Source organism: Macrosteles quadrilineatus, unplaced genomic scaffold (assembly GCF_028750875.1).
Source record: "Macrosteles quadrilineatus isolate MER2022 unplaced genomic scaffold, UCM_ALF_1.0 Scaffold_5__1_contigs__length_97177068, whole genome shotgun sequence".
In the NCBI taxonomy this organism is placed as follows: domain Eukaryota; kingdom Metazoa; phylum Arthropoda; class Insecta; order Hemiptera; family Cicadellidae; genus Macrosteles; species Macrosteles quadrilineatus.
The window spans coordinates 85,662,513-85,676,463 of NW_026542598.1; the positions used below are offsets into that span (position 1 = coordinate 85,662,513).

A 13,951-nucleotide genomic window follows, 5' to 3' on the forward strand; every position below is an offset into this window, starting at 1 on the left:
AACTATGTAACATATGATGTGTCAGCACGATGCAGACAACACGTAGCTCTCATAACACGTCACAGAGTGTACGTGACCTCAGTGAGGTCTGTATAAGTAATACACTAACTATGCAACATATGATCTGTCAGCACGATGCAGACAACACGTAGCTCTCATAACATGTCACAGAGTGTACGTGACGTCAGTGAGGTTTGTATAAGTAATACACTAACTATGTAACATATGATGTGTCAGCACGATGCAGACAACATATAGCTCTCATAACATGTCACAGAGTGTACGTGACCTCAGTGAGGTTTGTATAAGTAATACACTTACTATGTAACATATGATCTGTCAGCACGATGCAGACAACATATAGCTCTCATAACACGTCACAGAGTGTACGTGACGTCAGTGAGGTTTGTATAAGTAATACACTAACTATGTAACATATGATGTGTCAGCACGATGCAGACAACACGTAGCTCTCATAACACGTCACAGAGTGTACGTGACCTCAGTGAGGTTTGTATAAGTAATACACTAACTATGTAACATATGATGTGTCAGCACGATGCAGACAACACGTAGCTCTCATAACACGTCACAGAGTGTACGTGACCTCAGTGAGGTTTGTATAAGTAATACACTAACTATGTAACATATGATGTGTCAGCACGATGCAGACAACACGTAGCTCTCATAACACTTCACAGAGTGTACGTGACCTCAGTGAGGTTTGTATAAGTAATACACTAACTATGTAACATATGATGTGTCAGCACGATGCAGACAACACGTAGCTCTCATAACACGTCACAGAGTGTACGTGACCTCAGTGAGGTTTGTATAAGTAATACGCTAACTATGTAACATATTATGTGTCAGCACGATGCAGACAACACGTAGCTCTCATAACATGTCACAGAGTGTACGTGACCTCAGTGAGGTTTGTATAAGTAATACGCTAACTATGTAACATATGATGTGTCAGCACGATGCAGACAACACGTAGCTCTCATAACACGTCACAGAGTGTACGTGACCTCAGTGAGGTTTGTATAAGTAATACGCTAACTATGTAACATATGATGTGTCAGCACGATGCAGACAACACGTAGCTCTCATAACACGTCACAGAGTGTACGTGACGTCAGTGTGGTTTGTATAAGTAATACACTAACTATGTAACATATGATGTGTCAGCACGATGCAGACAATACGTAGATCTCATAACACGTCACAGAGTGTACGTGACCTCAGTGAGGTTTGTATAAGTAATACACTAACTATGCAACATATGATCTGTCAGCACGATGCAGACAACACGTAGCTCTCATAACACGTCACAGAGTGTACGTGACCTCAGTGTGGTTTGTATAAGTAATACACTAACTATGTAACATATGATGTGTCAGCACGATGCAGACAACACGTAGCTCTCATAACACGTCACAGAGTGTACGTGACCTCAGTGAGGTTTGTATAAGTAATACGCTAACTATGTAACATATGATGTGTCAGCACGATGCAGACAACACGTAGCTCTCATAACACGTCACAGAGTGTACGTGACGTCAGTGTGGTTTGTATAAGTAATACACTAACTATGTAACATATGATGTGTCAGCACGATGCAGACAATACGTAGATCTCATAACACGTCACAGAGTGTACGTGACCTCAGTGAGGTTTGTATAAGTAATACACTAACTATGCAACATATGATCTGTCAGCACGATGCAGACAACACGTAGCTCTCATAACACGTCACAGAGTGTACGTGACCTCAGTGTGGTTTGTATAAGTAATACACTAACTATGTAACATATGATGTGTCAGCACGATGCAGACAATACGTAGATCTCATAACACGTCACAGAGTGAACGTGACCTCAGTGAGGTTTGTATAAGTAATACACTAACTATGCAACATATGATTTGTCAGCACGATGCAGACAACACGTAGATCTCATAACTCGTCACAGAGTGTACGTGACCTCAGTGTGGTTTGTATAAGTAATACACTAACTATGTAACATATGATGTGTCAGCACGATGCAGACAATACGTAGATCTAATAACACGTCACAGAGTGTACGTGACCTCAGTGAGGTTTGTATAAGTAATACACTAACTATGTAACATATGATCTGTCAGCACGATGCAGACAACACGTAGCTCTCATAACACGTCACAGAGTGTACGTGACCTCTGTGAGGTTTGTATAAGTAATAAACAATATTTGTTTCTAAGCTGTTTTGTTAGTGTTGTTTTTATGTTACACTATTGTTTCTTATGGCAATCGTAATTTATTTATTATTATCCTTCATTTGATTTACACTAGTCATTAGTTGTTTTATCTTTGTTACAATACAAACGTCTTACTTGAAATGTGTTGTTTAGTAATTAAAATGTACAAATAACCCACTAAAAATTTAAATATTAAAAATTCAAGAAATCAAAACGGTTGGCGATTTTAGAGACTCGATTCCAATTTCATATACAAAACTCGTTTAGTTTATAAAACTCAGTCAGTATTATTACACAAAAGTGAAATATTTTGCTTTGTTTTGAGCCCAGAGCTTCAGAGAGAAAGCTGTAGCATTCACATAAGACTTTGTTTCGGGGAATCCTTTTGCTTTATGTTCGTCTTGTGTGTGAACCCCCGCCATTTGTCTTGGTGTTCTTGGAAAATAACGCTATAGAGATATGATAGGTGATATAAATTCTCAGTATACAACCTTTGTATTTTATTTTTGGCACATAAAAAGTATAATATAAATGCGTCATTGTACATTACTCTTCAAAGTGTGTAATGTCTGTGTTAAATGACTTTGTTAATGAGGAACATTATCAAAGTGAGAATTGAGAAATAGCCAAGAAAGCTATTACCAATAAGTATTCTTGAGTTTTTTTGCGAAATATAATGCTATACAAATTGCATATCATATTTAAGTACTCATACCTATTACGTTTATGGTGGGGGTCGTTTTAAAATTACCTTTAAAGTCCATTTAATTTACCTTATAAACCTTTTAAAATTACCTTTCAAACCTTTTAAAATTACCTTTTAAACCTTTTAAAATTACCTTTTAAACCTTTTAAAATTACCTTTTAAATTTACCTTTTAAATTTACCTTTTAAACCTTTGAAAATACTTTTTAAACCTCTTAAAAATACCCTCACACCCCTTTCAATTGTTTATTTCTTGTTTTTAAACGGTAACAACTGTGGTTTTAACTAAAACAGCTCCTTATGAACGTTTTGAATTCCTTAAACCGTGTTAACCAACTATTACACGATTTGTTTTGTTCAGTATCTTCTGCACAGTGATTTGCTACAAATTCGAGAAAATAGATAATGTATTTAGGAAAAGAGAGGCATACAGTTATTTGTATGGGTCAGAACCATTTGGTTAATTAAATATAAAGGATACAAACTTGATGGAAATTTGTTTTATAAAACTTTCGTATACTTTTTACTACAGTTTTCGTTTGTTTCTAGCATCCAAGTTTAAATAAATTAAGCTCTTTATTATAATAGTGAGGTGTGATACATTTATGTTTTGTTACAGTTGGTAGCATTGTTGCGCACAGGAAGAGGAAGTGACGCTGACAACCCCTCAGACTCGTCGGAAATTGTGGATGTGAAGTTAGATATACTTCGTATTTCTTGATGAATTTGAGTAAATTTTATTATTTTTTGCTTCCTTAACAAATCCTTGACAATTTTTATTTCTCACCTAAATCCACGTTTGATATATACAAAGTATAACATTTACTGTAAAAAGTAACTTTTTCAGTATAAAATATGTTTTTAAATTTTATGTACTTGTAAATCCATAAATAAGTGTATTTAAGTATCTTAACGAAGTTAATAAAAAAATGTGTCAAGTGTGTACTTCCGGTAGCCAATAGTGTATAAGGATCACCATTTTGATCACCTCTTGCAATATTTTATATGTATTTACCGTCTTGTGAGTGAAAATAGCAACCCAGCAAACGCACAGGCAGCACTTGCCTATGTCTGCTGTATTTCATATGGTCAATTTAATTTAGTTTATACAGAAAAGTTCTTTTTTATTCTTAGTCTTAGTTTTATTTTGTAAGTATTTTCTATTAAAAAATATGTTTTTGTTATCTGTATATATTATGTGGAAATAAACATATTTCATTCATTCATTCACAGTATAAGTGTAAATATATTATTATAAATGTCATTTGACGTACTTTTGGTCCTTTTAGGTAATTTAATAGCACGTACGATGATGATCAAGAAGTGTATATTCACACATGTACCACTCTGTTAAAGTATTAGCCATGTAACAAAATACAGGTAGCCATTTAACATTTTTAAAAGAAAAGTATATACAGTATGAAATAAAGAAACCAAAAATTTCTGTCTGATAGAAGATGGATTGATCATGAAAAGAGGAAAGGAGGAAATGAATGAATATCTCTCGGTTGGGTCCCTGATGGATGTCTGTATTGAAGATATTTTTGATGGGTAATATTCTTTCAACCAAAAGCTCGAGATGGGAATATGACAGATGTGCCAGAAAATTCAAAGACTCGTAAGGATTATTTATTTATCATTGGTTTGAACATAGTTCGCTTGAAACTGTAAAATAAACTAAAAATATGTTTTTAATCCATTCAGAATATAATACATATACCACTGACAAATAAGCCAAATAAAGCTTTGTTGATTCGATAAAAAATATGTATAGTTAATTTATTATGTAAAATGTTGTGAATCATCTGTAAATATATTTTGCTTTTATTTTGTTTGTTAGGCATCGCTTAAGAAGTCATATAGTTGTAACATTATAAATTACACAGATGTTGATAGAATACACGATTTATCCAAAGGAAACTTGAAACTTTACATTATTTGAGATCAACGTTACCTAAAAAAAAAACTTAAAACTTCCTCTAATATTAGAGCAATTCAAAATATTTCAATGAGTTAAACAAATTAAAACGACATTTAAGACCTATTTTTTGATTGTCTGACGGGTTATTCATTTTATTTCTGCACAAACATCTTTATTTGACAGTTTTTAAAAACTAAGAGAGATAGTTCAACGATGGGCTGTAATCTGGAAGAATGTTCGTTGAATGAAAAAATTGTTTAGAATGCCAAAAGAATTAGTAGTATTTTCGTATTCAAAGTCAAAGAGTACATAATCATGCGTGTAAGTAAAATCATAACTTTTGAAGTTTTAAAAGTTTTTGATTCCATTTTATACTCCAGACTAAATTCATCAAATAATTCTAACGACTCAGAATTTACAAGCTATATTATAATTCGTAAAACGCGACTACAAAATTGATACATTTCAATTTGTTGTAGCAATTACCGAAATTGAAAAGGTTATACACATATCCCTTCCCATTTTTTAATCCTGCCTACTTTTCATGTGCATTCATGGATAACGAAACTCATATATTACTCTATGTAGAAAATTAACAAAGTATATTTGATTCTAGTTTATTAACAACAGAACAGTTTGTGTTACATAAAATATTCTATTGTGAGTTAGGAACTAGATACAAGATAGTTTAGTATATGTTATAAGCGTTATATTTCGCAAGAAAGAGACGAAATCCAAAAACCCCTCACGTACGAACAGTTGGTTGACAAATACGTGCGCTGGGTTGATCTTGAGTGTATAGTAGGTATACAGTACATACATACGGTAGATGTTACATATTTGAGAAAATACTAAGTAAATATTAATATAAAATAATTATTTTAAACATTAAAACATACAATGAATATCTATATATATATCAAACATATATTTTATGTATAGAACCCATTTTTAAACATACAAAGTATGCTTTAAACAGATGAAACATATGTTTTAAATATACCAAATATATGTTTTAAACATATCAAATATATTAAAAGAACTTGGTGCTTGGGTCAATCAATTGAGAAAAAGATGTTAATATCAACATAAATTTATTAACATGGTGTCAATGTACAAAAATATTACAAAAATGTAAAATATACTTTTCAGAACCCCAGTGAATGAGGTTTTATTTTAGAACCTTATATTATACCGTGTAAGTTTGCTGATTATTTGCAAGTGTTAAAGTTTTTAGAAAACGCACGATCACTTGAATAAAACATACATAATGAAATCAGGACATGCAGATTTTTTTTACATTGATAAAAAAATAAGTTATACAAAATAGCTTTAACTACCCTTTTATTAAACGTGATTTTAAATAAAAGTTTCTACCCTGCATCTCTTGGTATGAAGTCTTGAGAAAGTTGACTTGTTTTACAAATATATAAAAGCTATTAACTGTGTCAATAGTCAAACATCATAAACCCATTATTCAAACTCATCGATAATATAAATTATAAATGAAGAATCAATATTTCAAAGGACCTTGAACTTTATTTAGTTTGAAAAATAGTAAATGTTTATTTAGTGTTGCAAACTTCATGATCGTTTTTTCATTTAGTTAACAGCAAACTTAACTACTACATTAACAACATCCTATCCTCTTTTATGCTTCTTGCAACTCTCTCATATATGCAATCCAGCCATTTTGGTTTGGACCTTAATAATCACAGATACGAGCATCATCTCCAGTGCCTTCGCTATGACGTCGGCGTTATACTGGGAGGCGGTATCGTTGCTGATATAGTTGGTGGAGTCTCTTTGATAGGGTCGTAGTATTGATATTGGCAAGATATTAACATAAACAGTACCATGGCTAACACCATGATGATTGAATATAGGAAGAATTCTGTCGCCTGAAACAAAATTATATGTGTGAATGATGAGGTAAAGTAGTTTGGAAGCACTTACGAATTATAGGAGGTTAAGACCAGGGAGGCCAACTATGGTATAAGAGATCTAGATAGAAGGCAGAGAGAGAGAGCAAGAAAAAGGAATAGCGTAGTAGGAAACATGTGGACGTTGTGGAACAGGACAAGAGGAAAGTATCTTTTATAACATCATGTTTATAGGACATCAGATAAGTGTCAGATTATTATAGTTTACTAACAGAAATACCTAAATTATATGATTTAAATACAATAACAATGCTGCACTTGTCTTAATTTGTTAAACGCTCTATTAACTGGAAATAGAATACAGTAAGACCTCGATGACAAGAATCTCATGGGCATTACTAAATAAGACTTATTATCAAGGTTGACTACTTATCGAGGTTAAAAAAAGATGTGACCAGGGGCAAAATTTGTTCTAGAGTATTTTAAACGACATTTGTTATCAAGGATGACTTAATTACTATAAAGGTTTTTGTTATTGAGTGCCACTGCAGTTTAAATGTTAACATTCTCAAACATAACCCTTCTCATATTTTCTGGTCCTAAATGTAAGTTAGGCATGTAAGACTGTCCATGTCTTTACTTTGACTACTTTGACTATCAGCCAACCAAATATAATCCTAAATCCAAACCAAAACTTGCTATTTTCATTGTAATATAACCTAATTTTAAACATAACCTTAGCCGTGCTGCCCTAACCTAGCTTCAAACATAACCTAACCAACTCACATGGCTGTCGAACAGTTGCGCATGTGCAATGATGACCACAATAAAGTTGCCAACAGCGTCAGTCATCGCCCACGAGGCGGATATCACGGACTTCATCGAGTCTGGCGCCTGAAAATTAAATTGTATACATAAAAAACCAACACTCTTGTATGAAGCATAATTTCACCACCAAAACATTAGCTGTAGAATATTAGTTCAATGTAAATTGATTTTAATTCACATAATGTTGGTACGATAGAAACACCTCTGGACAAAATAACAAAATTGAAAAAGAATTGAATTGATTTGAAGTATTTGTTGCAAGGAAATATATGTATTGGAATCAAAACAGCCTCGTTAAAAGTGTTTACTCACTTCTATCTACCAAATAAACAAATCAAAGATAGTAATTCGATAAATGTATCATCATAAAACTCCAAGTCAAACCATAATTTTGTACATTTCATTTATTTAAAATATATAATTGGCCCAAGAACGCGAACCTACGTAAGAGTGGAAAGAATAGCAGATTGGTTTTTATAATAGCGAAAATGTTATTTTGGTTGGAGGGAGGCATGTGAGTGCTGCTACCTCGTAGATACAGCAAGAACTAAAAGCTTAGTCACCAAATACTGCACTCTGAGACGTTACCTCTGTATTGTTACTATAATCTAGCACTTGTTACCTGAGTGTATGCGAACTCGTTGCCTGTGACAGAGAACATGATCTCAGCAACAGTTATGGTGATGTATTGAGGTAGCTGCCACAGCATGTGCACACTGTTGGGAGGGGTCACCTCAATGACGTGACCTATCTGAAAAAATATTAATATTAGCCAAAAAGCAGTACCATAGGCAAAAAGAATTAAACATAGACGGTCAGCTCTAATGTGGTTACCATAGGTTCTGGTGCACGCCGCTGGGAGCGCCATGTAATTACGGCCTACATGTTCAGTAACTACACGGCGCTCCCAGCGGTGTGCACCAGAACCTATGGTAACAAGGGCGACCACAGCACGGCTGGCGGTCTACATTTAATTATTTTTGTCTATGGCAGTACTCAGATAAATATAAGATCTCGAAATACAACTAGAGGCAAACTAAATGCAATTCCTTAAAAAAGTGTTAAAGATCATTTACATCTTTACTCACCGTAAAGTTATTGTGGGAGTGCAGAATGAGAGTATATATACCAGCAGGCCCTAGCTTGATATCTCCATAGACTGTTCTGTTGGCTAACATGGCGGTAAAACTAGAAAACAAAGTAAAAATGTTACAAGTTTATATAACACAGTTAAAACACCAACACAAGATCTAATAACGACCGCAATGGTTAAATTAATTAATATAATGATTAAATCGTGGAGGCAATAGATAGAAATGTTAACTTTTAAGAGCTTTATTTTTCTTTGAACATTTTAAAAACTATGATAGGGGAATACCGTAAACTAAATCAGTAGTTGGTGGTTTAGATCTTAAGTTAAGAAATACCATTTTCGTTATAATTTAATTATGTTTGCACTACAAACCCTATGCAAATGAAGTAAGGTTAGGATAACTGTTAGGTTAGGTGATGTAAGTTAAGGTACATTAGGTTAGGTCATGTAAGGTTAGGGTGGGCTATATTAGGTTAGGTAATGTAACGTAAGGTTGGGTTATGTTAGGTTAGGATATGTTAGGCCAGGTCATGAAATGTCAGGACTTCTATATTTTTAATAGGGACAATTTTAACATTGGCTACCCTCTTCTATTAATGGCTTAATTTACTATTCAAATCATTGTTAACACATGCTTGCTTTCATACATTGTATATATTAGTTTTGTATGTTGGGAAAGAACGACGATTAAAAACACTAACCGTACCTGCCAGTTTCCACAACAGATTTGTATGGAGTGGAGAAAGTGTCTTTCTCAAACTCAAACATCTCATGGTACTTATGTTGGGACAGCCAGAACTCGCTTTGGAACGGTCTGAGGCTGTGAAGGACCCTTGAACAGAAAAAAGTTATTTAAAACGTAGACAGAGCTTCTCGTAAAATTTAAAATAATCTCATACATCTCATAAAACAACTGTGTCCACGTAGAATCTCAAGGCTGTGTATGAAATCTGTACAAAGATCAATCTTGCATTTCACTGCTATTGGAACTACTGCTGAGTTTACTTACATATGTACAAATTCTCCAAAATTAATTACATAAAACAGAAACAAGAAATAAACAGAATAATACAAAGGAGGTTTTGAGCCTAAGTTGAAACGTTATTTTACCTTTTGATAATTATTATTTTACCTAGTACTCACAAATAGAAGGTATTTTCAATCTGATGTTACACCAGCAGCATAAATAATATAAAAACAAATACTGAAGTGACCCAATACTTATGATTTATCTAAAACACAGACATACCTGAGTCGAGGGTTTTCAAGATCAGTTTTGTCTATCTCGTCAGTCTCGTTAACCGTAGAAACTACAGGGACTCCTTTGATGGTGTGAAGAAAGACTGACGTGGCCTAAAGGAAAAAAATCAATCACCAAAAGTTGCAACATCATAATTACATGTTTTATTTGTTTATTATGTAAACAAAATGGATAAAGTTTGCTAGGCTATAGCTATTTTGTTTTACATAAAACACAAAGAAATTGTGAAAATTAGTTATTAGTGAAAATCAGAAAATTATAAGTTGTTATGGAATATGGTAAGATATCTATTATGTAAACTCAAAAACATTTTTATAAACAAGTGTAATTTATTTTGAGTTTATTGTTTTCTACAAAAAACTTATTTAGTGAAACCACAAATTTCATGGAAGTTTTTAACACTAGTTAACAAGTATCAGAAACACCATGCCCTACTACACTATATTCTTTGACTATTGATACAGCTAGACATTCCAACCCCATAAAGATATCGCCAGTTCTTTAATTTAAATTGTTTTAGTTGACGAGGCCCATCAACATACCGTGCTGATGTAAATTTCTGATTTAACATCAGTACACGAACCTTTTACTAAGTCAAACTGGTAGAACGACTTATTGTGAGCTATAGCAACTGTTCTAAGCGATAAACTATGTTTGGCAGTAAAAATAGATCAGAAAGAAAGTATGTTTTTAGGAACTATACTTAGTTCACAATATTTAGGTGGTTTTAGGGAAAGAAATCTATCTCCTCCACTTGACCAGTATCTTTAAAATAATAGCTCAACAGCTGATCAAGCAGCATACAATAATAAAGAAAGTGGTAGGGGAATTTACCCTCAAACCACCTAAATATTTTAAACGAAGTATAGCACATTCTTTGACTAAGTTCTTTTAGTAGAAAATTCGGCAACTTCTGGTCCACACACATGGGACGTCTACTTCAGTAAATAGTCAATGATTATATTTTATAGTCACAAAAAAAATATATATATCTCAAGAGTATTATTTCCTCACTTTAGCTTCTTGCAGGACGACTCTCCCATGAAACCTTCTATTCCTGAACTCCGAGCAGTTAGCAGCAGTCATGAACCTTAGCTCGTACTCGGCCTCACCCTCCAGTGGGATGCTGGTGAGCTGTAGAGCGTCCAGGGCGGGGATGACTCCAGACCGAGGGTCCATGGGGAGGGTGAAGGCGACGTCACACTCCAGACCGTTGAATATCCTCAGTTGCGCCAATCCATGACTCGGCAGGACCGGGTATGTCGTCTGAAAAAGTGATTGAAACAATCAGTTAATTGTAAACAGCGGATCTCCTTGACCATAGTGTTTTTACTTATACAAATCCTGGCTAAAGATCAAGATGATCTTAGTCAGGAACAAAACTGTTATCTCCTACAATACAACTACATGTCATTCGTCTTTGTCTAAAACACTTTTTAGACCATTGTCCCCAAAATATAGACTTTACTTTTACCTCCTAAATACATTATATTTAACCGTGGTACTTTTTTTTAACTTTCCGTAAATAAAAAAAGGTTTGTAATACTGCTTGCTGTTTAGTAAACTTGCAATTATATGTAAAATAGAGCTTATGAGTTGTCGTTGTAAAATATAGCTAATAAATTTCAGTTGTAATATAGAGAATAGAGCTAATGATGTTTTTTAGAAATGACTTGAAACTAGTTTATTAAAGTAATAGTGGCTCTCACGTTACTTTTTTTTCACGTGCGGTTCAAAACCTATTGACTAACGATATAGCGTTACATATTATAAAATGTATAGTAATTACAGTTCAACTAAAAACGTTTTAAGCCATACATAAGCTGCTAACGCAATGAACGTTACAATGTGGATAAATATTGTTCAAATATATTCTGGGTCGTGAAAATACATCAGGATATATTTAGGAAATAAAACCTAATCTTTAAAACTAAAAGACATTACTCTTACTCTTGGACATTACTTCTAGATTACACTCGAGAACGGCTGACATGGCGAAGGCCACCGCTGCCAGGAGTCCTCCGACTGTGAACCTCTGTAAGGGTCGTTCCAGGAGACGGTACTTGGCCAACCAGGGGTAGATGACGATGTCGAACAAGGGGATGAACACCATGATCAGCAGGGGGTTGATGTCCTGCATCTGGTCTGGTTTGATGGTGAACCAACCTAGGGAACCGTTCATACGGGTGGCTTGGAACTTCCAGCTGGAGCCCTGGAAAATAAGAAGAATCAGTAAGTAACAAGGGGATGAACACCATGATCAGCAGGGAGTTGATGTCCTGCATCTGATCTGGTTTGATGGTGAACCAACCTAGGGAACCGTTCATACGGGTGGACTTCCAGCTGGAGCCCTGGGAAATAAGAAGAATCAGCAAGTAACAAGGGGATGAACACCATAATCAACAGGGAGTTGATGTCCTGCATCTGATCTGGCTTGATGGTGAACCAACCTAGAGAACCGTTCATACGGGTGGCTTGGAATTTCCACCTGGAGCTCTGGAAAATAAGAAGAATCAGTAAGTAACAAGGGGATGAACACCATAATCAACAGGGAGTTGATGTCCTGCATCTGATCTGGCTTGATGGTGAACCGACCTAGAGAACTTTTCATACGGGTGGCTTGGAACTTCCAGCTGGAGCCCTGGGAAAATATGAAGACTTAGTAAGTAACGAGGGGATGAACACCATGATCAACAGGGAGTTGATGTCCTGCATCTGATCTGGCTTGATGGCGAACCAGCCTAGGGAACCGTTCATACGAGTGGCCTGGAACTTCCAGCTGGAGCACTGGGAAAATATGAAGAACATCATGTTTGTAAACAGGGGATGAACACCATGATCAGTAGGGGGTTGATGTCCTGCATCTGATCTGGCTTGATGGTGAACCAGCCTAGGGATCCGTTCATACGGGTGGCCTGGAACTTCCAGCTGGAGCCCTGGAAAATTAGACTTAGATAATAACATTCTGAACTCCAGAGAAACTGATCAATATCAAGTAATCGAAGGGGTTAGGAAACTATACTCTTTTAACTTCACCCTTGTACTATACCGGCTCATCCCTTGCTTTGCTGGATACGCTTCCGGTATGACCTGGAGCTATGTGGGAGGAGAAATGCAAGATTAAAAGAGGCCACCAACCTCTTTAAAATATCAAAATAATTCTGATATTTAAATTGCAATTGCTGATTATATTCAGGGTTTTTAAGTGCTTGTATAAATGTTTAAGTTATTCCAGAATATATGTATGGTTTACTATATGTCATTTCCTAGCGAGATGATCTAAAAAAGTCTGACTTGAGTCAGAGTACAGTAATAACCACAAAATTATTTGAAATTTGTATTGGTTGTCAGGTTCAGTATATGTTTCTTTTATCAAAGAAATATCAACTTGCCTGTTGGTCATAGAGTGCCCAGAACACAGGCATTGGTAGAAATAAGAAGAGAACTTGGAACGCAGCTTTGGTATCAGATATGAGTGATTTGCTGAACTTTTCGTCTGCATGGTCCAGCCAGTGATCCCTCGTCTCCTTCGATCTTAACTTACTCTTGAGAGCATGCTGCAAAAAAAAAAAACACAGAGATGATTAATACTATATCGATCATAATCAATACTGGAATAACAGGTAACAGGTTTCTTGCCTTTTATCCCTAATTATTTGTACTTTTAAACCTAGACAAAATCTATTACATATAATTATATGTTCTTCTCAGGTTGTGGGTTTTCACTAATAAATGTATTTTTGTTAATTTTGACAGGGCTTTGTACTACATATTTTGACCGTCTGTAAGCTGATATTGTTGAATTTATCGATATTGTACTTTTATTTTAGGCAATTCTAAGAGCCACTAATCTGAAAACTAAAAGCAACCTATCAAGAAGTCAAAAGGTACTCAAGAAGGCATGGTGATACTTTTGAATATTAAGTGTTTGGATTTTATAATGATAGTTAAGCCGATTAAAATAATATTTAATAACAATTTAATGCAAAAGTGTAAAACGCTTAAGCATAGGCCTATTGTCG

At 34.8% G+C, this 13,951-nt stretch overlaps 1 protein-coding gene across 1 annotated transcript in view; it reads right to left on the reverse strand.

The window, feature by feature from the left end:
• Nucleotides 1-6,609: 6,609 nt before the first annotated feature.
• Nucleotides 6,610-13,951, reverse strand: part of LOC128995756 (peptide transporter family 1-like) — a 41,013-nt gene continuing 33,671 nt past the window's right edge. The window contains exons 8-19 of the mRNA XM_054420774.1: nucleotides 13,322-13,486; nucleotides 12,751-12,865; nucleotides 12,543-12,670; nucleotides 12,324-12,425; nucleotides 11,893-12,141; nucleotides 10,944-11,195; nucleotides 9,918-10,021; nucleotides 9,375-9,500; nucleotides 8,664-8,763; nucleotides 8,198-8,326; nucleotides 7,534-7,641; nucleotides 6,610-6,765 (exon numbers count right to left, since the gene is read on the reverse strand). Of these exons, the coding sequence (XP_054276749.1) occupies nucleotides 6,610-6,765; nucleotides 7,534-7,641; nucleotides 8,198-8,326; nucleotides 8,664-8,763; nucleotides 9,375-9,500; nucleotides 9,918-10,021; nucleotides 10,944-11,195; nucleotides 11,893-12,141; nucleotides 12,324-12,425; nucleotides 12,543-12,670; nucleotides 12,751-12,865; nucleotides 13,322-13,486 (1,734 nt within the window). The remainder of the gene's footprint in view (nucleotides 6,766-7,533; nucleotides 7,642-8,197; nucleotides 8,327-8,663; nucleotides 8,764-9,374; nucleotides 9,501-9,917; nucleotides 10,022-10,943; nucleotides 11,196-11,892; nucleotides 12,142-12,323; nucleotides 12,426-12,542; nucleotides 12,671-12,750; nucleotides 12,866-13,321; nucleotides 13,487-13,951) is intronic.